The sequence below is a fragment of the Prionailurus bengalensis genome, chromosome E4 (assembly GCF_016509475.1).
Source record: "Prionailurus bengalensis isolate Pbe53 chromosome E4, Fcat_Pben_1.1_paternal_pri, whole genome shotgun sequence".
Taxonomy (NCBI): Eukaryota; Metazoa; Chordata; class Mammalia; order Carnivora; family Felidae; genus Prionailurus; species Prionailurus bengalensis.
In genome coordinates this window covers 27,838,864-27,862,582 of record NC_057360.1, presented here as the reverse complement: position 1 = coordinate 27,862,582, position 23,719 = coordinate 27,838,864, and the positions used below count along the sequence as shown (strand labels likewise).

Here is a 23,719-nt window from a genome sequence, read left to right as displayed (position 1 = left end):
TTTCTTTATTGACATTTTCTTCTCATGTCAAACAATTTCTAGTGTTGCAAATAGTCCAAAAAAAAAAAAACCCCACAAATAATCAAAAGATTGCATAGTGGGTTTTTTTTTTTCTTTCTTCTGCACTAATAGCTTTTTGTTTATTGTTATCAGAAGTGTAACTTTACATTTACTAGTGGTTATTTTGGTTTGTTATTTGCCTTTCTTGTCTAGTCTGTAAGTTCCATGATGGCAGAGTTACTCTGTTAACTATTGTGCACCCGGTGCTTAGTACATAGTAAACCAGTCAATAAATATTAGTTGAATAAATTGACTTAAGAGTGGTCTTGGCATAATATTTAAAAAAACACAACACTGGTTCATGTTCCTAGGCACATATCAACTCTTATTAGAAATATACTCTAGAGATATGTTCAAGTTTGCTAGGTTGCAGGGAATTACAGCCTGGGATTAAAAAACCACTGAGAATAAGCCACAGGTGGATCCTGAAAACTTTATTGGCTATTTTAATGATTTGCCTAGGTCTTCTGGCAATAGTTATTATAATTTAAAGAAAATAGAAGGTTTAAGGCCCTGGCCTAATTAGTACTATAATTATAGGCTTTTAATAACTTGAAGTCACTTCTTAATTACAGCATTGAGAGTTTTAAATCTGAAAGGCCAGGTAGTCCAATTCCCACGTTTTATACATAAGTGAACAGTATCGTATAGGGGAAATATCTCACCCATAGGTGGTTTCATAACTGGATGAAGAATTCACTATACAGTCTACACCTCTTTAAAGTCAGATAATTATCAAATTAGAGGATGATTGTGAACAACCTGGCAGTCTGTTCATTCTGCGTCAGAGTGAAAAACTCAAAATAGACTTCTCCATGAATCAAAAATATTTGTTGACTTAAAAATGAACCTCAACCCTCCCCTCTGTCATTGGGACTATAAGTTGGTACAAGTAGGACAGTGTTCTGGAAGGAAATTTGGTATTATCTATCAAAATTAAAAGTGCGCATATTTGATAGAGTTACTTCATTTTTAGGGAGTTTATCTTACAGAAATTTTAACACAAAAGCATAAGAGTAAATCTATAGGGAGTTCATTTTAACATTATTACAAGTAAATGCCAATAGTATTAAAAAATTTAAAAATGTCAGGAATAGTCCTAAACGTAGAGGAATAGTTAAAATTCTAGTGTACTTATGCTGTGAAGTGCTATGCACTTGTTAACAGGTTGAGGGATAGCTAGATTTACTTCATGAGAAGCAGCTGAGTGTATCATTGAGTGCAAGGACCATGCAACTAACTTTCTGGGTTCAAATCCCAAATGCATCATTTATTAGATGCAGCCATTAGCAAATTACTTAAACTCATCTGTAAACTGGATATAATTATAGTTTCTCACCTGACAGGGCTGTTGTGTGAATTAAATGACTTACTATTTAAGTCAAGCAAGCACAGTAAGCACCACATAAATGTTTGAGTGTTTGCAATTACTATTATGTCCTGACATGGAAGAATGTTCATGATATAATCCTGAGTGAAAGAAAAAAGTTGCATTACACTGTAGAATATGATTCAGTTTTGAAAAAACAAACACGGACAAAGAAATGTAGTTTGATTTTGTTATTATTTTGTATGTCCGTAGGAAAGGGTCTGTGAGGATATATGTTAAACTATCAGCTATGTTATCCCTGAGGGAGTGGATGACTTTCCTTTTTTTTACTTTAGACGCTTTTGTACTGTTTATTATAACTTCCACTTTTATAATTTTTGAAGCTTTTTTTCTAAAAAAATCAAAACAATTTCCTTTTATTATACAATCATATAAATGTATTTTTGAAAAAAATTTTTTTTAATGCTTATTTTTTTTTTTAATTTTTTTTTTCAACGTTTATTTATTTTTGGGACAGAGAGAGACAGAGCATGAACGGGGGAGGGGCAGAGAGAGAGGGAGACACAGAATCAGAAACAGGCTCCAGGCTCTGAGCCATCAGCCCAGAGCCTGACGCGGGGCTCGAACTCACGGACCGCGAGATCGTGACCTGGCTGAAGTCGGACGCTTAACCGACTGCGCCACCCAGGCGCCCCAATGCTTATTTATTTTTTAAGAGAGAGCACGAGCGGGGGCGGAGCAGAGACAGAGAGGGAGACATAGAATCTGAAAAAGGCTCCAGGCTCTGAGCTGTCAGCACAGAGCCCGAAGTGGGGTTCGAACTCTGGAACAGTGAGATCATGACCTGAGCTGAAGTTAGACACCCAACCGACTGAGCCACCTAGGCGCCCCTAAATGTATTTTTGAATTTAGTTGTTTTTCAGAGAACTGTAGATTTCATCAACATGCTATCACATGATTAGATTCTGTTTCAAAACTTTTGTTGATGCAGTTAACCCTTAAGTGTTTTTATTTTCTACTAGCTTTGTGACCTTAAGTGTCATTTCTTAATTTGCAAAGTAAGCATACAGGCTAGATCAGTTGTTTCTTAAACCCAGGATTCCCAAACTGTGCTGTCAGGTACCTTTGAGCACTATAGTGAGCTCACACAGGCAGTGTGGAATATTTAAAAATTTTTGAGGGAAACACGGTAATATTTCACAGCTGTGGGGTATCTGTGTGATATTTGACATCTGTGGGACACTGCTCAAACTATTAGTTTCAGGTAGTGTCTGTGACATTGTGCTGTATTCCTTTTGATGACAGGAAGTCTTCAAAAAACTAGGTTTGGGGGCTACTGTGATAAAAAAAAAAAGTACTGTGCAAAAATCCATATGAACGGTAAATGAAAGTGGCAGTGTCCAAAGTGTTTTCAAGGTTTGAGAAGTTGTGTGTAGTAGGTGCATTCATTCCATTAATAAGCAACTGTGGTTATTTAGTAATAAAATATTTCTTTCAATTTATATGTATTTTTCAAACTGCTACTAAGTTGTTAGGACATAAATACTTAATAGGTTGTATGGATCTAATAAATGGAAATAGAAGTCATTTTTTGGTGCCGAGGGGGAACCTTGAAAAAATTACTGAGACACAGAGTTCTGTGAAATGAAAAAGCTTGGGAACCTCTCAAACTCTTTTGACTAGGACACTTACAATAAGAAATTTATTTTTTCTTAGGGATATAATTTACATATATGTATAAATATAAATGAATTGTAAGTTCCACTAAATAATATCCTACTACTTTTAACACACCCTGTTACTTTTAATTCAGTCCCGTTTGATTTTATTAAAAGATGCTAGCTCCAATCGATCATATTTTTTTTTTTTGACCTACTAATGGGTTGTTAACTACAAATTTGAAGAGCATGAGGCTGGATGACCTCTAATTTCTAGCTTTAATGTGCTTTGTTTTCTGATTGGTTATAAATGAAATCGGACTACACTTATTCAATTGATGCATCTCTGAAAATTTGTATAGATGCTACATTTGTGTATTGTGAATTATTATTTTTTTTAATTTATTTATTTTGAGAGAGAGAGAGAACCCAAGTGGGGGAGGAACAGAGAGAAAGAGAGAGAGAATCCCAAGCAGGCTCCGCACCATCAGTGCAGAGCCCAGTGTGGGGCTCGAACCCACACACTGAGATCATGACCTGAGCTGAAATTAAGAGTTGGATGCTTAACCAACTGAGCCACCCAGGTGCCCCTATAACAGTATTTTATTAAAGAACTTCTCTGTAGTTCCAGGCTTGTTTGGAATTATAAATGCATATATGTATGCATGTAACTATTATTTAGTTAGTTATTTCACATGTTGTCAAAATAAATTACCTGCTTAGGAATGGTTAACCTCTTCATATTGTATGAGACTCCTGTATTTTTTTTTTTGCCTGTTTGCATGTAAGAATTGGATCCTGAGACTTATCAATGGGAGCATCCATCAGTCAGCAAGTAGGTCTGGAGCACCTAGTGTGTACTCTGCATGGACTAGGGATATATAGGGGACTAAAACATCTTCACAGTTCCATGTAAGTGACAGATATGTAAATAAGAGCACAAGGTGGTAAGAGGAATGGTAAAGTACTGTGGATCCACAAAGTGGGAGCAACTACACTGCCTTAAGGAGTCAATAAATGCTTCCAATGAAAGAAAAAGTAGTTGTCTTTCTTTCCTTTACAGCCTTAGCTTAAATTAGTAAGTTATTGAATATGGAAGGAAACTTTTCAAAATTGTTTGTTTTTTCTTGTTTTTTTTTCCTTTCTCAAAAAGTGACACGTGCCTCTGCTTTACCAAATTTAAAAACATATTCATAGAAAAATCTGCTTTTTCTCCTTGATCCTCACTCAGAGTTAACCAGGTTTAGCAATTTCTTAGGTATCAGGGAAGGTTTTGTCATGAAAATTTCATACTTAGGCCAAAAAATAATCCTGACTCGCAAGCTATAAAACACTTTTATAAGGATGTATTCCTTGAAATTAATTTGGAAGAATAAGTATTCAGGATAACTAGATGGTGGGTAAGCAAAGCTTAAGTTCCTATTCGTAGGGCTTTTTTTTTTTTTTTTTTCCTCATTATTCCCAGTCTTGTTCGTTGTCTTCAGTTCTCCTTAAGTAAAAAATTAGGACCACCTCTAGTCAAGCTCTAGTTTAGCTCTTCATTTCTTATCAGTGGGAGACATTATGTTCTTTGAGATCCTCACCCTGCCTCATTTTCCAGGGGCCAAACTGGTAACAAATGTTACATAGTTCCTTCTGGATTTCATAGATTACAGTAGATCTGCCTTATATTTGTAAAAGTAGTTGTTGGGGTTTTAAAATTTTATTTATTTATATATTTTCTTAATGTTTATTTATTTTTTTTGAGAGCGAGCGAGCGAGAGAGAGAATGAGAATGAGTGGGGAAGGGGCAGAGAGCCAGAGACACAGAATCCACAGCAGGCTCCAGGCTCTGAGCTGTCAGCACAGAGCCCAACATGGGGCTTGAACTCACCAACAGTGATATCATGACCTGAACTGAAGTTGGCTGCTCGACCGACTGAGCCACCCAGGCACCCCGGGTTTTGTATTTTAAATGTGAAAAGAGTTGAGGCTGAATCCGCAGGTCACTTGTATCTGTGTACTATACTATATTATGGGGGTGTTGGTTATTCTGGAAGTTTACTTGGAACAGTGTAATGGGTCTGACCTAGAGCTGGAAAGTTTTCTCCTTTTTTTCTAGCCTGGTCCCTACTAAATTTGTCCATTTTATATTTAGACTAGATAGTTTGACTATTGCAGGCTTGTTTTTTCTCATTCTTTCAGGCAGCCATGATTGTTACATAGGATCTGATAGAGATGAGAGAACTGAAATGTAGCAAAGGTATGGAAAATATTCTCTGTGAGAGCCAAAACAATATAATTTCATTTTATCCCTAGTGCCAGGCACATAGTGGGAGTCCAGTGAATAATGGAACCAAATCTATGTGACTGAATGAGAGCCCTGTCATTTGCTTCTAGAGGATACTTGAGAATTGGCCATTTAAAAATATCATCTTGTATCTTATTTGTGTATATACCGTAAGTACAGATTAGCATTTCTCAAACTTTTTGGTGTCAAGAACACTTCATGAGTTTTTAAAAACTTAAAGAGCTCTTGTTTATGTGGGCTACGTCTATTGATATTTACTGTATTAGAAGATTTAAATATATATATATTAGTTTAAAACATTTTAACGTTTATTTATTTTTGAGAGCGAGAGAGAGAGAGAAAGACAGAGCGCAAGCAGGGGAGGGGCGGAGAGAGAGGGAGACACAGAATCCAAAGCAGGCTCCAGGCTCCGAGCTGTCAGCACAGAGCCAGACACAGGGCTTGAACCCACGAAGCGTGAGACCATGACCTGAGCCTAAGTCGGAGGCTTAACGGACTGAGCCACCTAGGCGCCCCTTAAAAAAAAAAAAAAATTAATTCCAGTATAGTTAACATACAGTGTTACATTACTATCAGGTGTACAGTATAGTGAGTGATTAGCAGTTCTGTGCATTACTCAGTGTTCCTCATGGTAAGTGTACTCTTAATCCCCGTCACCTATTTCACCCATCCATCTTTTTGTTCTCTATAGTTAAGGGTCTCTTTTTCTCTGTTTGTTTTGTTTCTTAAATTCCACATGTGAGTGAAATCTAATGGTATTTGTCTTTCTCTGATTTATTTCACTTAGCATTCTACTCTGTAGATCCATTCATGTTGTTGCAAATGACAAGATTTCATTCTTTTTTATGGCTGAGTAATATTCTATTATATATACATAAATATATATATGTACATACACACACACACACACACACACACATACCGCCTCTTCTTTATCTATTCATCTATCAGTGGACACTTGGGCTGCTTCCATAATTTGGCTATTGTACATAATACTGCAGTAAACATCGGAGTGCCTGTATCTTTTCAGATTAGTGTTTTCGTATTCTTTGGGTAAATAACCAGTAGGAGAATTACTGGATCATATGGTAGTTCTATTTTTAATGTTTGGAAGAACCTCCCTACTGTTTTCCACAGTGGCTGTACCAGTTTGCTTTCCCACCAACAGTACAACAAGGGTTCTTTTTTCTTCACATCCGTGCCAATACTTGTTTCTTATGTTTTTGATTTTAACCATTCTGACGGTGTGAGGTGACATCTCATTGTTTTGTTTTGCATTCTCCTGATGATGAGTCATGTTGAGCATCTTTTCGTGTGTCTGTTGGCCATATGTGAGACTTCTTTGGAGAAATGTCTGATTCATGTCTTCTGCCCATTTTTTAACTGATTATTTGTTTTTGTGTATGTGCTGAGTTGTAGAAGTTCTTTCTATATTTTGGATACTAACCCTTTATTGGATATGTCATTTGCAATATCTTCTCCCATTTAGTAGTTTATATTTTAGTTTTGATGGTCATTTCCTTAGCTGCACAGACACTTTATTTTGGTTTAGTGCCATTAGTTTATTTTTACTTTTGTTTCTCTTGCCTCAGAAGACGTATCTAGTAAAATGTTGCTTCCGTTGATGTCAGAGACATTACTGCTTGTGCTGTCTTGTATGATTTTATGGTTCAGGTCTCACATTTAAGTCTTTAATCCATTTTGAGTTTTTATTTTTGTGTATGTTGTAAGAGAGGTTCAATTTTATTTTTTTGCATGTAGCTGTCCAATTTTCCCAGTACCAGTTTTTGAAGAGAGTGTCTTTTACCATTCTTCTTTGTTGAAGATTAATTGACCATGTAATTGTGGGTTTGGATCTAGGTTTTCTATTTTGTTCTATTGATCTATATGTTGGTTTTTGTGCCATTCCCATGCTGTTTTGATTACTACAGCTCGCTAGTATATCTAGAAATCTGGGATTGTGATACCTCTGTTCTGTTTTGTTCTTTTTTTTCAAGATTGTTTTGGCTATTTGGGTTTTTTGGTTCTGGTTCTGTGAAAAATGTTCTTGGTATTTCGATAGGGATTGCATTAAATCTGTAGATTGCTTTGGGTAGTACGGACATTGTAACAATATTTGTTCTTCCAATCCGTGAGCGTGGAATATCTTTCCATTTGTTTGTGTCATCTTCAATCTCTTTCATCAGTGTTTTATGGTTTTTAGAAGACAGATCTTTTACCTCCTTGGTTAAGTTTATTCCTAGGTATTTTATTATATTTGGTGCAATTGTAAATGGAATTGTTTTCTTAATGTATCCTTCTGCTGCTTCATTATTAGCACATAGGTGCAACAGATTTCTGCACATTGATTTTGTGTCTTGTGTCTTTGTGTCTTGTGACACATTACTGAATTCATTTATCAGTTGTAGTCATTTTTTGGTGGTCTTTGGGATTTTTTGTATATAACATCATGTGATCTGCAAATAGTGAAAGTTTTACTTTTTCCTCACCAATTTGTGTGCCTTTTATTTCTTTTTCTTGTATGACTGTTATGGCTTGGACTTCCAGTACTTTGTGGAATAAAAGGGGTGAGAGTGGACCTCCTTGTTTTGTTACTGATCTTAAAGGAAGAGCTTTTGGTTTTTCACCATTGAGTATGATGTTAGCTGTGGTTTTTTTTTTTTTTTTATTATATGGCCTTTATTATGTTGAGGTATGTTGTACACTTACTTTGTTGAGGGTTTTTATCATGAATGGATGTTGTACTTTGTCAAATGCTTTTCTCCATCTCTTGAAATCATATGGTTTTATCTTTTGTTGATGTGATGTATCACGTTGATTAGTTTGTGAATATTAAACCACACTTGCATCCCAGGAATGCATCCCACTTGATAAGGTGAATGATTTTTTAAATGTATTGTTGGATTCAGTTTGCCAATATTTTGTTGAGGCTTTTTGCATCTGTGTTCATCAGAAATATTGACCTGTAGTTCTCTTTTTTTGGTAATGTCTTTATCTGGTTTTGGTATCAGAGTAATGCTAGCTTCATAGAATGTATTTGGAAGCTTTCCTTCCTCTTCTTTTTCTATTAACTCTTCTTTAAATGTCTGGTAGAATTCTCCTGTGAATCCATCTGGTCCTGGACTTTTGTTTGTTGAGAGTGTTTGATTACTGATTCAGTTTCATTGCTAGTAATCAAATTCAAATTTTTTGGTTCTTCCTGATTCAGTTTTGGGAAGTGATACCGTTCTAGGAATTTATTTCTTCTAGGTTGTCCAGTTTGTTGGTGTATAATTGTTCATACTGTTCTCTCATAATCCTTTATAGTTTTGTGGTGTTGGTTGTCATTTCTCCTGTTTCATTTGTGATTTTATTTGCTCGCTCACTCTCTCTGTCACTGTCTCTCTCTCATGAGTCTGGCTAAAGGTTTATCAGTTTTGTTGATCTTTTCAAAGAACTAGCTCCTGGGTTTATTGGTATGTTACATTGTGTTGTTGTTGTTGTTTTAGTTTTAGTTTCTATTTCATTTATTTCTGGTCTGTTCTTTTTTATTTCCTTCTTTCTATTGATTTGGGGTTTTGTTTGTTGTTCTTTTTGTAGCTCATTTACATGTCAGGTTAGTTGTTTATTTGAAATTTTTCTCAACTTCTTGCAGCAGACCTGTATTGCTATAATCTTTCTTCTGAGAACAGCTTTTGCTGCATTCCAAAAATTTTAGACTGTTGTGTTTTCATTTTCATTTGTTTCTGTATTTTTTGATTTCCTCTTTGATTTCTTGGTTCACCCATTTATTTTTTAGTAGCATGTTATTTCACTTCCATGTATTTGTGTTTTTTCCAGATTTTTTCTTGCAGTTGATTTCTAGTTTCATAGCATTCTGGTTGGAAAACATGCATGACATGGAAGTTTTAAACATATTTATTAATTTATTTAAAATAACAATAAACCTGTATTAAAATAAATAACATTTTTAAGTGAAAAGTAACTGTATTTTCCAAAACACAAAACACAAAAGCATTTAGTGAAAAGAATAACATTGTTTGACATTTTCAAATCTTTTTAATATCTAGCTTAATAGAAGACATCTGGATTCTCATATCTCCTTCTGCATTCAACCTGTTGTGATACCATATGTCATGTAGCCTTTGGGAGACTGCACTATATATACTCAAAAGAGAATGAAAGTGAAAAAGAGAATTAATATCTTAATATTATTATGGAAATAGTTTTGATTTCAAAGACTCCCCCTGATAGGTAGACCCTCAGAGATCCCTGGACCACATTTGGAACTGGTGGTATAGATTATAAATTTAGAGTAGAATAGGACCTTAGAGGTCATGTAATCACCTCTTGTGGATATTTCTGGCTTATGCATCTGGACTGAGATAGGGAATACCTCAAGCTCGTGTTTTTGGGAATAATCATGAGTTGACTTTTGGAGATGTTGAGTTTGATGTGCCTTTGAGGTTTCTGAATAAGCCGTTGGATATATGGGTTAACATAGCAGAGATAAGATCGGGACTAGAGTTTTGGCAGTCATTGGCATATACGTACATGGTATTTGAAGCCTTGGACATGGTGACGTTGCCCAGAGTATAATGTTAGAAAAGAGCCAATGTTCAAACCCTCTTGAACCTCTAGATTTAAAAGAGAAGGGCTAGCTAGCAGAGGATACTAAGAAAGAACTAGAGAGGAAGTGGAAAATCAGAGTGTGGTATATGGAAGCCAAAGGAAATGAGTGTTTCAAGAGAGTAGTCAACTGTGATAAATGCTGCCAAGAGGCCAAGCACGATGAGGACTTTTTATTTGAAGATGCACAGCAGATTGAGAGATCTTTGGTGATTTTAATGAGCGCTGTTGGGGAGAATTGGAGGGTGCGAAGCACCCAGGAATTGCTTGAAGAGTGAGTGTATTCAATTAACTTTTATGAGAAGTTTGTAAAGGAAAAAGAGCAGTAGTAGAGGAGGGTGCTGGGTTGAGAGACTTTTGTGTTTGTTTTAAGTAAGAAGACTTGATTAAGTATAAGTGCTGATAGGAACAATCTTGGAGAGAGGAGGACGCTAGAGATACACATGAGGGAAAATGTAATTGATGGTTGAAGTTTCTTGTAAGAACCTGGAGGTGGGGAGATCTTAAAACAGATGTATTCTTATGGCTCCTTTCCCCTAAAAGTTACTTTTTGTGTTCTTTTCCTATTCCCCCTCTTTATGAATTCTTAGCCTGTACAGTAAGTGGGGAAGTTAAATGGTAAATATAATTCTTTAAAATTTCTTGGCTATTGTTAGTTTTCTTTGAGCCTTGCGCCTCTCTTATGAGATGAGTATTTGGGTGATACTTTGAAGTGTGGATCCCTTGTTTGCTATCAAGTAATTTAAGTTGCATGCTTACTTGAGATAAGGTGCTTCTGCCTTTTATATGTATCGCACTTTTTAAAAAAAGATGGTTCTCCATAGAGTTCTTTTTAAAGTTTTTATTTATTTATTTTGAGAGAGAGAAAGGGAGAGTACGAGCACGTGCGAGAGAGTGCGCAAGTGGGGGAGGGGCAGAGAGTGACACGGGGCTCAAACTCACCAACTGAACTGAACTGGAACTGAACCGTGAGATCGTGATCTGAAGTCAAGAGTTGGGGTGCTCAACCCACAGACACCCAGGTACCCCTTTATATGTATCATCTTAACCAGATACTTTTATATTATTTTCATAGCTTTAATGAAGTTTTATTTCTGTTTTATGTTGGCAAGTTAGAGTCATCCTTAGCTAACTTTTGGAGGCTTTTTATATTTTATGTGATGTAAATAGAACCATGTCAAATATAGTTTCTTTTTTAGTCCTCATGATATTTGACTTTAGTCTGAACAAAGCAGTATTCATTTATGCTTTGACTTTTGCATGAAACAACTTGTTTCTCTAAAAGATGCCAGTTAAACTCACTATAAAATGGATACTAGAATGAAACTCTTGAGTCACTTAAATGAGTAATAAAAGTATTCTTTTTTTTTAATTTTCTTTTTTATTTTTTAAAAATTTACATCCAAATTAGTTAGCATATAGTACAACAATGATTTCAGGAGTAGATTCCTTTGTGCCCCTTACCCATTTAGCCCATCTCCCCTCCCACAACCCCTCCCGTAACCCTCAGTTTGATCTCCATATTTATGAGTGTCTTCTGTCTTGTCCCCCATGTTCATCTGTTTTATCTCTTAAAGTCCTCAAATGAGTGAAGTCATATGATTTTTGTCTTTCTCTGACTGACTAATTTCACTTACCATAATACCCTCCAGTTCCTTCCATGTAGTTGCAAATGGCAAGATTTCATTCTTTTTGATTGCCAAGTAATATTCCAGTGTGTGTGTGTGTGTGTGTGTGTGTGTGTGTGTGTGTGTGTGTATACATATATGTATATACCACATCTTTATCCGTTCATCTGTTGATGGACATTTGGGCTCTTTCCATACTTTGGCTATTGTTGATAGTGCTGCTGTAAACATGGGGGTGCATGTGTCCCTTTGAAACAGCACACCTGTATCCATGGATAAATGCCTAGTAGTGCAATTGCTGGGTTGTAGGGTAGTTCTATTTTTAGTTTTTTGAGGAACCTCCATACTGTTTTCCAGATTGGCTGCACCAGCTTGCATTCCCAGTAATAAAAGTATTCTTAAAGTTTTCTGAAAAGTGCAATAGAGTGGTATAGATTCTATGTTATTGGTTTCTCAAAACTGTGGTCATGGAGAGGAGTGGCCAATAATTGATCCTTTAAAAACAAATCGTGTTGAAGACCTCACATGATCTTGTTCCTTTTCTTCTTCAGATTTATTTCTTGACATTTGTCCTTTTCAACACATGGGGCTTTTTGGTTTCTTAAACTGTGTCATGTCTTTTTTGTCTCAGGGCTGTTCCATGTACTGTTCTTACTGCCTGGAAAGCTCTTCCCGTGCTGCCCTATATTCATCCTTTAGGTCTTAGATTTAATGACATTTTCCTCTTCACTTCCCAGATTAGATGAATTTCTTTCTGTTATATGCTTCTGTGGCATTTCTATTTTTCCCCTTAATTATTTTCATCTCATTTGTAATCTTTATGAATATCAACTTTCTGAGTAAATCTTTAGATTTCTTTAATTGGTGAGTATGTTCCTTCTCACTGCTGTCTCCCCACTGCTTAGCACTTTTCATTTCTACTACATACATGGCACTCAGCAAACAGTGAGTGGAGGACATGGGTCAATTTGAGGAAAAGGTCTTTCTTCAGTGTGGAAGAGCACAGTCTGATGCAACACCAGAGAGTTTGCTGAAACCTCTTACCTGTGTAGAAGAGAGGGTGGAATAAAACGTTTCATCCATAGACATTTGTGAGCAAGCCCTGTCCTTTGGTGTGAGTTTGATAAGAGTCAAGACATATTGGTTCAATGAGTATTCTCTAAAGAAGTTAAAGTGCATTGAAGTTTATGGAGCAGAGATTCCATTAGAGGTGGGAATTGAGGATAGAATTGAGGTGGGGAAGCCAAGTGCCTTGTGATGAAATTTTGAGAGAGTATAGGGGATTATGTTATGGATGGTAGCTGAGTTTGAATATTATGAGAGGCATTATGTGAATGGCCTGTTAGAGGCTTTCAGAGGTTTGAGAGAGAGAGAGAGCTCTAGATTTAATTTTCAGATCTGTCACTGAATGACCTTGGACTATTTCCATAGCCTGTCTGATACTGTTTCTTCATCAGTGAAATGGATATATGAATAGTTTTTTCCATACTTTAAAAACTTTATTTATATAAAAAAACTCATTCATTTTTAAAAGCATTAACAAGAGAGAAAGAAAAACAGAAAAGGCATGGAGCAGAAGACCTGCCCCTTAGTAGTGTTCAGTGGGGAGGTGGGATTTTTGGTTCTCTGGGATTGAATGCTTAAGTGTTTTTATAAACAAGAGTGAAAAAAAATAAAATAAATGTCCCCCAAAGCCCATGTCTGTTCTATTATGCATACCGTACTGAGAAAAAGAACACCAGGAAGAGAACAGAAGAGGACAAGAGAAACCCGAGTGGAGCCAGGTTCAGATGGGGGCAGTTTCCCCTGCGCAGTATGTTCCTAGGGTCACAAAGAAGAAAAGGCTCCTTTTTGCTAGGAGTGGGAAGAAATGGGAGGGGAGAAAAAGGGTAAATAAGGGATCTTAATACATAGGGGAAAGGAAAGGGTGATGCGTTGTGTACTTTTCTCCTCAGTATAGCCTGAGTATGTAAGAAGAGAGTATATAAGGGGAGAGAGAAGGATACAGATTTCCAGCTGCATTGAACAGAGCTTTTAGATTAAGGGGAGGAGCAAAAGGCAAATAAGGAAAAGGATTGTGGGTTGTGATGGAGACTTAGTTCTTGGCCCACATAGAAGGAACACAGAAAATGGTAGCTACGATTATTAACTATTAACTGCCTTCATGGTCACCCCCCATAGAGGTCTGTAATTTTAGCTTCTGGTTTAAAGGTATTTTTTTGTTCTTAAGTGTTCTGGATCTTCGCAAGAGAGATGGTCTTAGGTGGTTGGGGAATAGGATTAGTTCTCTCCACTGATGCTCATCTTTATGGAAATCAACAATGGTTTTGGAGGCTTCGGGCTTCAAAGAGTATAACTGAAAATAGTCTTTAGAGCTGTAGTTCTCAAAGCTGACATGGTATTGGGATTCCTGTGGACCTTTAAAAATACAGATTTTTGGCCTCTTCACAGACCCACTGATTCAGAAGCTCTTGGGGGTGGAGCCTCAGCATCTCAGTTTCTAATATGTCATCCAGGTGATTCTCCTCCTAGAGCTGCTTGAGAAAGCAGGTTCAGGAGACAGGAACTCTGCAGCTGCTTGGAGGAGGGCGTTATGTGGCTGCTCTGAAACTCTCTTGCAGCAGGAATGATTGGGAATGTATGTATGGATTATTCGGGAGAGAGTTATCTTTAAAAAAAATTTTTTTTTAATGTTTATTTATTTTTGAGAGAGAGCATGAATAGGGGAGGGGTAGAGAGAGAAGGAGACACAGAATCCCAAGCAGGCTCCAGGCTCCAAGCTGTCAGCCCAGAGCCCGACGCAGGGCTCGAACCTACGAGCCCTGAGATCATAACCTGAGCCAAAGTTGGATGCTTGACTGACTGACCCACCCAGGTGCTTTTTGGGTTTTGAGAGAAATTTTATTATGTTGTAGGTTTATTCATGGAGGTAATACCTTTTTTAGATATAGAAAATTAGCCATAAACATGTATGATATAAATATGAACAGTAGATATAAAAATAGGGAAACTAAAAATAAGGGAGGAGAGGAAGTCAGATATGTGATTAAAACAGAAAACAGAAGAGGGAAAATATCATAGAAAATGGGAGGTAAATAGGGAAAAAAGGAAAATATAATATTTGAAGAGATTATAACAAATTTGTTTTTTAGGGAATGAATATAAATGTTTCTTTAATTTTAAGCGGACTTTCTTAAGTAAGAATGTACTAGTGAATGAAAGAACCAGAGATGATAACAAAGTATCAGGAAAGCCACCTTTGCCTTTCAGCTCACTTTAGCCTGTAGGATTTTAGAAGAAGGAATGGTATGGTATGGGTTTTAGGAGAAAGAATGCATTGTTTACTGATGGACTTAATTGAATAAGATCTAGGATAGTGTGCCTAGATCTAATTCCAGTTATTTCAATTTTTATCTTAGGATTCTGGCTTCTTACTGTCTGTTAGAGACTCTTGGCAGCTTGGAATCTTTGTTACTGGGTTTCACTGGAAGTCAGGTAGAGTTAAGGTCTCTTGAGGATGGCACTCCGCGATATCACCATACTTCCAAAATCAGGGAACTTGATTGCTAACAGTGTAATTCTCAACAAGACAGATTTGTTTGTCAGGTTGTAGCCTGGGAGTTAGTGGTACACCTCTGTTAATTACCACAACTAATCTGTTCAGATGGGGCCACCCCATTCCCCTCTGAGAAACACTCAGACTTTATATGAGGTTGAAGCCATATGTCTAGTAGTTAATCTTTGCTCTGGGTGAGTAGCTGGGAGAAATGTCTTCTCTTTCTGAGTAGTTTCTGCTGTTCACTGACTCTAGATGGTAATGTTTTACTGCTCCACTTTACCTGCTCATTACATTACGTCCAGAGTGAATAGATGAACCTCCAGTGCAGTTTATACATAGTTGTTGAACTTTTTTTTGAACTATACAAAACTTTCTGAACTTTTTTTTTTTTTTGGCCTAATCATAGCAAGGCTTTTACTTGAGCAAGTAAATACAGAGGATAAGCATTATCTTTTGCTCCAGCCATCTGATTCATTGCACATTAATGATGGTATGCTTTTATCAAATGACTCCCATTATTTCCATGGCATCATACATTTAGTTTATTATATGGTCACCTGTAGCCCTCTTCTTGACACTGTTATCAGCAAGGTCAATTATGCTTTTTGTGTATGTGGTGTGTAGTTTATTTTACCAGTTATTCTTATAGGCTACTTGCAAAATAGTATATGAATTTCACTCCCTTGTTCTCTCTTTTGTTCCCAGCTTACTAGCCTAGTGATGTATTTTAATTGTGTTCCTCTTTCTTTCTTAAGTGTTTTCCAGCCTGGCTTTTTAAACCATCTCTTCTGCTTCTGTGATCATGTTTATTGTTACTGCTATTGATTTACACCCCCTTCCTTCCCTGTTTGTCCTTTCACTGGCAGCCTTGCCTTTGATCCCTCTATTATTTTCTGTTTAAGTTGAGATGATAACAGCTTTCAACATTGCCATTTGCTTTTTTGTTCATGGACGGTCTCTGTTGATAGGAAGGTAAATAAGACGTAGTCCTTAAAATCCATACAACCTTGTGGAGAGACTGATACACATGCTATTTGTAACTTTATTAAATAATTTAGCACATTGTATACTATTTGTTTATATGTGTGCCTCCACTAGATTGTGAACGTTAAGTGCTTAAGGAATGTTCATTGAATGAATGAATGAATGAATGAATGAAGTGTGTGTGTGTGCGCGCGTAACGGTAAGGGCTCTAAAAAGTTAACAGAGTGCTATTGCGGAAATAGATGAAGTAGTAATAGTTCTGTTAAGGAACAGTTGGGGAAAGATTTGTACTAGATGACATTAACGTTGGACTTGAAGGATATTACTGCCCCCCAAAATTTAGGAAATAAGATGTGGAGGTAAAGAAATTTCTGGATGTTTAGAGAATGCATTCTAGATACGACTTTTTTTTTAAATTTTTAAAAAAAAAAATTTTTTTTTTTCAACGTTTATTTATTTTTGGGACAGAGAGAGACAGAGCATGAACAGGGGAGGGGCAGAGAGAGAGGGAGACACCGAATCGGAAACAGGCTCCAGGCTCTGAGCCATCAGCCCAGAGCCTGACGCGGGGCTCGAACTCACGGACCGCGAGATCGTGACCTGGCTGAAGTCGGCGCTTAACCGACTGCGCCACCCAGGCGCCCCTAGATACGACTTTTTGACAGGAACAGTTGGTATACAGTGAAGATAGCAAAGAGGCTAAGACTATAAATTAAGTTTATCATGCTAAGGAATCTGGAATTTTATCCCATAGGTGATAGTCATTGAAGAGCTTTAGAAGCAGAGTTGCTAGGTTCTTTTTTTAGAAAGATAATTGTGGTTGCAGTATAGAGAATAGGTTAGGAACAGAATAATTTAGGAAGCTTTTACCATAATTTGGGCTAAAGATAATTCTCTGAACAGAGGCAAGGGGAAGAGAGAGAGAGGGAGAGAGAAGTTAGAAATATCTTAAGTTTTTTCAACAGCTTTATGGAGGCATATTTTATATATCATAACAGAAATGTCTTAAAAGATAGTATTGACTTGGTAACTCAGTAAATGATGGTGAAGGAGAGGCAGAAATGTCAAAGATTAACTGGATGCATGACAACCCCATTCGCTATGAGAAAAAGAAGAAACTATTTTGAAGATCAACAATAATGAATTTGGTTCTGAACTTGATAAATTTGAAATTCCAGTGGGATTTGGAGGTGGCCTGTCTAATAGACTGAAAACTTGGGTCTAGAGTTCAGACAAAGACCTAGGACAGAAATATGACATTTCGGAAGTGGTTGAAACTATGACAATGTGTGAGATTGCCTGGGAAGAAGGAGCTAGGAAAGAAGAGACTTACGAATGGAACCTTTTGAAATGTTACCATTGATGAATTGGGCAAAAGTAGAGAAGCCATCAGTTAAGGGGAAAAAAAAAATCAAGAAGATAAGGAAAATAGGACAGATGTGTTTTACTGATTCCAAGAGTAGTGAGCATTTCAAGATGAAAGCTTAAAAACCCAATGTGATAGTGTTATAATACCTTACTGGAAAATTGTGTTATACAGATTATATACATACACATATATACGTATATACTTAGTTTGAATTATTTTTCCTGTTTTATCTTCATAAAAACTAACTTGTGGGTCAGGAAAAAATGATTTTTTAGACTTTAGAAAGTATGGACTTTTTAGTCAAAGGATTGTTTATAAGAAAATGAATTTGAAGAACAAAGCCTAAATTTTATCAATGGATTGAAAAAAGTGTTTTCTGGTGACCAGAGATAATTCTCTCTCAAAAGAATTGTCATAGAAATTTTCTGTATTTTCTCTCTCTCTCTTGAATGTTTATTTATTTTTGTAAGAGTGACAGAGCACAGGTGGGGGAGGGGCAGAGAGAGAGGGAGACACAGAATCCGAAGCAGGCTCCAGGCTCCAAGCTGTCAGCACAGAACCCGACACGGGGCTCGAACTGACGAACTGTGTGAGATCATGACCTGAGCTGAATTCGGAAGCTTAACCGACTGAGCCACCCAGGCACTCCTCTTTTTTTAAGCAATATATGTAACATATTTTATCTATAATAACTTACTTCTCCTAATAACCTAAGCACTAAATAATCATGTCAAGCTACATAAACATTAGTTTATAGAAATATGAAGAGGAAACAAAAAGTTACAGTACATTTTTACTTACCTTAATTCTTTAAAAAAAATTTTTTTTTCAACGTTTATTTATTTTTGGGACAGAGAGAGACAGAGCATGAACGGGGGAGGGGCAGAGAGAGAGGGAGACACAGAATCAGAAACAGGCTCCAGGCTCTGAGCCATCAGCCCAGAGCCTGACGTGGGGCTCGAACTCATGGACCGCGAGATCGTGACCTGGCTGAAGTCGGACGCTTAACCGACTGCGCCACCCAGGCGCCCCACCTTAATTCTTAATTCTTGACAGATTAAGTAGGCAAAAGAGAATACACAAGTGTTCAGTAAATAATTGCAAAATTTCCATATGGCTGTAGAATAAAGCCATGTTCATTGAACTGAGAAGGTTAGTTTCATTACTGCCCAATAAATCATCTTGAATAAGTTTGATCTGTTTGACTTGGTAACCTTAAAATAATTGGAAAAGGCATTTTGTGGATTGAGATTTATACTTTAAAGATAGTAAGAGTTTTGATAGATTAGATTCTCTTCTTTCTATGACGGTTTTTTTTTCATTGTACTTTTTCCTCATTTTTTTTCTATTTTTATAAAAAAATGGTGATATTTTACATATATATTCTTACAGAAAGAACAGACCTACTTAAATAGATTCTATTAATAACATCCACTTACTGGTATGGGATAACCAGGGATTTTGAAGGGTGGATTATTGAAAAACTGACATTCATGAGACTAGACATATAGAACTGAATTAAAACTGTAATTATAAACTTCAACTAGGCATGTTATCTGAAAATACTTTTTGATGTGTAATATACATTGAAAAAGAATGTAAGTGCACAGCTTGATGGAAGTCCTTTAAACAGAATACATGCGTGTAATCAGCACCCATATCAATAAACAATATTATCAGTACCTCAAAAGCTGTTCCTTGCTCTAGTTCCCGTCATCACCCCCCTGCCCAAACCTACATAACCACTGTCTTTTTAACACCATTGAAGTTTGATACTTTAAAAAAAGTTTTTTTTAATGTTTTATTTATTCTTGAGAGAGAGAGAGAGAGAGAGAGAGAGCATGAGCAGGGAAGGAGCAGAGAGAGGGACACAAAATCCAAAGCAGACTCCAGGCTCTGAGCTGCCAGCACAGAGCCTGATGCAGGGCTCGAACTCACAAGCTGGGAGATCATGACCTGAGCTGAAGTCAGACGCTCAACCGACTGAGCCACCCAGGCTCTCCCCACCCCTTTAAAAAAATTTTTTTATAAAGTTTGATACTTTATAAAATGGAATTATACAACATGTACTCTTGTTTCTGGCATTCTTCACTTAACATGTTGGTGATGTTCAACTATCTTGTTACATGTTGTTGTAATTAGTTCATTCTCATTGTTAAATGGTGAATATACTAGCATTTCTTTACAAGATGAAATTTTACATAAATGTCGCACTCAAAACATTTAGTCCTTTGCATTTGAAGATGAGTAACTCTTATGAAGGTTTTTATTTGGGAGTAGATTTAAATGCTTTTCATTTTATTTATCTACCTTGTCTCAGCCTATCAGCATTAGCCCTTAAACATAGAGATGATGGACATAAATGCAGTTTTGATTATTTAATCTAGTCTTCCTTCTCATTGGAAAATGGATGATCACTGTGTATTTAAGCATGTATTTTAGTTTTAAAGAAAAGAGAAGTCTGCCCAAAGAAAACTTTTGTCAAATTGTTGACATATTATTTACTAATATACAATAACTCATGTTTGTTATCATTTTATTTTATTAAAACTTTTTTAAATGTTTTTATTTTTGAGAGACAGAGACAGAGCATGAGTGGGGAGGGGCAGAGAGAGAGGGAGACACAGAATCCGAAGCAGGCTCCAGGCTCTGAGCTGTCAGCACAGAGCCCGACCTGGGGCTAGAACCCAAGAACCATGAGATCATGACCTGAGCCTAAGTCGGACGCTAACCGACTGAGCCATGCAGTTGGTTAAGTATCTTTATGAGAAGGAAAGTAAAGTGAGTTAATGTTTTGAACTACATTGGCATCTCTGATGGGAGTTTTTATGGTTGGAAAAATTTTAAACTTATTGCATATGTGTTAATTTTAGTTTTTCTATCTGTTTTCTATTTTTAGTTTTATTATTTTATTTTATTATTATTTTCTAATGTTTTATTTATTTTTGAGAGAGAGACAGAGCGCAAGCAGGGGATGGGCAGAGAGAAAGGGAAACACAGAATCCAAAGCAGGCTGCAGGCTCTGAGCTGTTAGCACAGAGCCCGATGTAGGGTTTGAACCCAAGAACCATGAGATCATGGCCTGAACCGAAGTCAGATGCGTAACCGGCTGAGCCACCCATTTATTTTTATTTTTATTTATTTATTTATTTTTAATGTTTTATTTATCTCTTTGGAGAGAGAGAGTGCAAATGGGGAAGGGGCAGAGAGAGAGAGGGGGACAGAGGATGAGAAATGGGCTCCAGGCCCTGAGCTGTCAGTACAGAGCCCGAGGTGGGCTTGAACTCACAAACTGCGAGATCATGACCTGAGCCACCCAGGTGCTCCACAAAAGAATTCTACTATATTGATAAGAAAATATGACTATTATCAACCTGTTTAGTCAGCATAAGCAGATCGTGATCTTTCTCTTTGAGTCATGATATAATTTTTTTCTTTCAGTATTTTTTATTGTGCTAAAATAGATAATATAGGTGTACCTGGGTGGCTCAGTCGGTCTTTGGCTCAGGTTTTGATCTCATGGCTCATGAGTTCGAGCCCTGTGTCGTGCTCTGTGCTGACAGTTCAGAGCTGGGAGCCTGCTTCAGATTCCGTGTCTCCCTCTCCGTCTGGTCCTACCTGACTTGAGCCCTGTCTCTCTAAATAAATAAATAAATAAACAAACAAATAAACAAACAAACATTAAAATACATAATATAAAATGTACCATCTTAACCATTTTTAGTGTATAATTTAGTAATATTAAATACATTTATAGCATTGTGCATCATCACCATCCATGTCCAAAACTTTTTCCATCTTGCAAAACTGAAATTCTTTACCCATTAAACAATAGCTCCATGTTCCCCCCTTCCCTGGCTTCTGGTAACCACTGTTTTACTTTTTGTCCCTATTATTTTGACTACTATAGGTACCTTATATGAGTGGAATCATACAGTATTCTTCTTTGTAACTGGCCCATTTCACTTAGCTGATGTACTCAAAGTTCATCTCTACTATAGAATATGTCAAAGTTCCCTCCCTTTTAAAATTTTTTTGTAATGTTTATTCATTTTTGAGAGAGAGACAGAATGTGAGTGGGCAAGGGGCAGAGAGAGAGGGAGACACAGAATCCTAAGCAGGCTTCAGGCTCTGAGCTGTCAGTACAGAGCCCGACGAGGGGCTCAGACTCACAAACCATGAGATGATGACCTGAGCCGAAATCAGATGCTTAACCGACTAAGCTGCCCAGGCTCCGTCCTGCCCCGTTTTTTTTTGTTTTTTTTTTTTTTGTTTTTTTTTGTTTTGTTTTGTTTTTTTTAAGTAAGCTTCACACCCAATGTGGAGCCTAACATGGGGTTTGAACTCATGACTCTGAGATCAAGAGTCAGATGTTTAACTGGCAGAGCCACTCAGGTATTCCAAAATTGTCCTCTTTCTTTTTTTTTTTTTTTTTTAAGTTTATTTTAAGAGGGGGGGAGAGAGAGAGAGAGAGAGAGAGAGAGAGGGCAAGCACGTGAGCAGGGGAGGGGCAGAGAGAGGAAGAGGGAGAATCCCAAGCAGGCTCTTTGTGGAGTCCAACACCGGGCTTAAACTCACAAATTGTGAGGTGATGACCTGAGCTGAAATCAAGAGTCAGATGCTTAACTGACTGAGCCACCCAGGCACCCCTCTATTGTTAATTTTTTGAGGAACTGCCATACTGTTTTCCACAGAGGCTATATTATTTGACATTCCCACAAACAGGCCACAAGAGTTCCAGTTTCTCCGCATCAACACTTAGTATTTGTTGTTGTTGGCATTTTGATATTGCCATCCTAGTTGGTGTGAGGTAGTCACGATAGACTTTTTAATGGTTTAGTTTTCCAAAGAAAAATAAAGTTATCAGATTATCAGGAACTCTTAACAGGGCATGAAGGTAACTTAGAGTTGACAAAATCCCTTGCTGACTTTCATGAACGTTAAGATAAATGATAGCATTTTCCTTTGCTAATGTGATAGTATTGATGTTCAATGAATGCTGGTGGTATGATTGCAGGTAAATTGGCAGGATGAAGAGCAGCAAATCAAAAGAGGTGCCTTTACCAAATCCAAGGAACTCGCAAAGCAAGGATACTGTCCAAGGTATGATCTGTTTCCTTTAAATTGAACTTAATGCCTTGTTTAGGTCGTGTGTATAAAATTCTGGGCTAATCAGTAAATGGAAATTACATGTATACTTTGGTTTGTAAAAGGTAGATAAATTTTTAAATGAAATTTCTTTTAAACATACAAGGGATCTCGCCTTCAAAGGTGTCCTATGGTAAACTTTTATAAAGGAAAACATTCTTTTTAAAAAAGAAGCAGTGCATGCAAAATTACTTTTACACAGTTTCTTAGAAATTCTGAAAAATTCTGGTAATGTCAATAAGTGGTATAATATAGGTCCTAATATAGTCTTAGACTCTGTAGTGCACAGATAAGAAAAGGAAAAGTCTCACTGAACTCTTTTTTTTTGTTTGTTTTAAATGATGCATTGGCGGTAACTTTAATTTAGGGCATGATATATTTTGAGGTACATTGATAAGCTAGAGTGCATCTGAAGGAAGATTGGGTTTGTGAGGGATCTGGAAATCATGTCACATAAGGAACATTTGGCAGAAATGAAATTTCCTAGAGAAGGATGACTCAAGGAACTATGTGGCCTTATGTTACTTGTAGGGCTATTATCTGAAAGACTAGATTTTGCCTTTGTTTCTGTTGGTAGATTTAAGTCTGGAGTACTTTTCTAATCTTTTCAGCATCATAATGTGAAATATATCACAATATAAAACTTTGTATGTGTGTAGGTCATTGGGGCAAATTGAGGATACTGCTTATTGTTGGAGACGTCTGATGGAGCTGCGGGTCGGGGTGTTGGTCCAGCTGTCCCAAGAACTAATAGGATCAATGTCTAATACAACTGTAAAACATAAACTAGGAAACTTGGCGTTATAGGATGGGAAAAGAACCATGTTTTGGTTCAATATAATAAAGCAGTTGCTGAGGAATAGTTCTGCCTAATAAAATGGTCCTCAAAATTGAGTGCATTTAGAAGCTTATTAAAATGCAGATTTTGACGACTTTTTCAGAGATTCTGATTCAGTAAATATCACTGTTTCCTAGCAGATATAACCACATCGTGGAATGCACTTTCTCAGACCAAGGCTGCTGTAAGTAATTATAGCTTCCATTTATTTCTTTCTGGTTTAAAATTGATTTCCTGTTATGATCGG

The 23,719-nt window shown here is 36.8% G+C and overlaps 1 protein-coding gene across 3 annotated transcripts in view; it reads left to right on the top strand.

Annotated features, from left to right (window-relative positions):
- Positions 1–23,719, top strand: part of CEP350 (centrosomal protein 350) — a 156,888-nt gene that overhangs the window by 2,725 nt on the left and 130,444 nt on the right. For all 3 annotated transcript variants that reach the window (XM_043568419.1, XM_043568417.1, XM_043568418.1), the window contains exons 2-3: positions 22,504–22,589; positions 23,613–23,656. In XM_043568419.1, coding sequence (XP_043424354.1) covers positions 22,517–22,589; positions 23,613–23,656 — 117 coding nt within the window. In that variant the 5' untranslated portion in view covers positions 22,504–22,516. The remainder of the gene's footprint in view (positions 1–22,503; positions 22,590–23,612; positions 23,657–23,719) is intronic.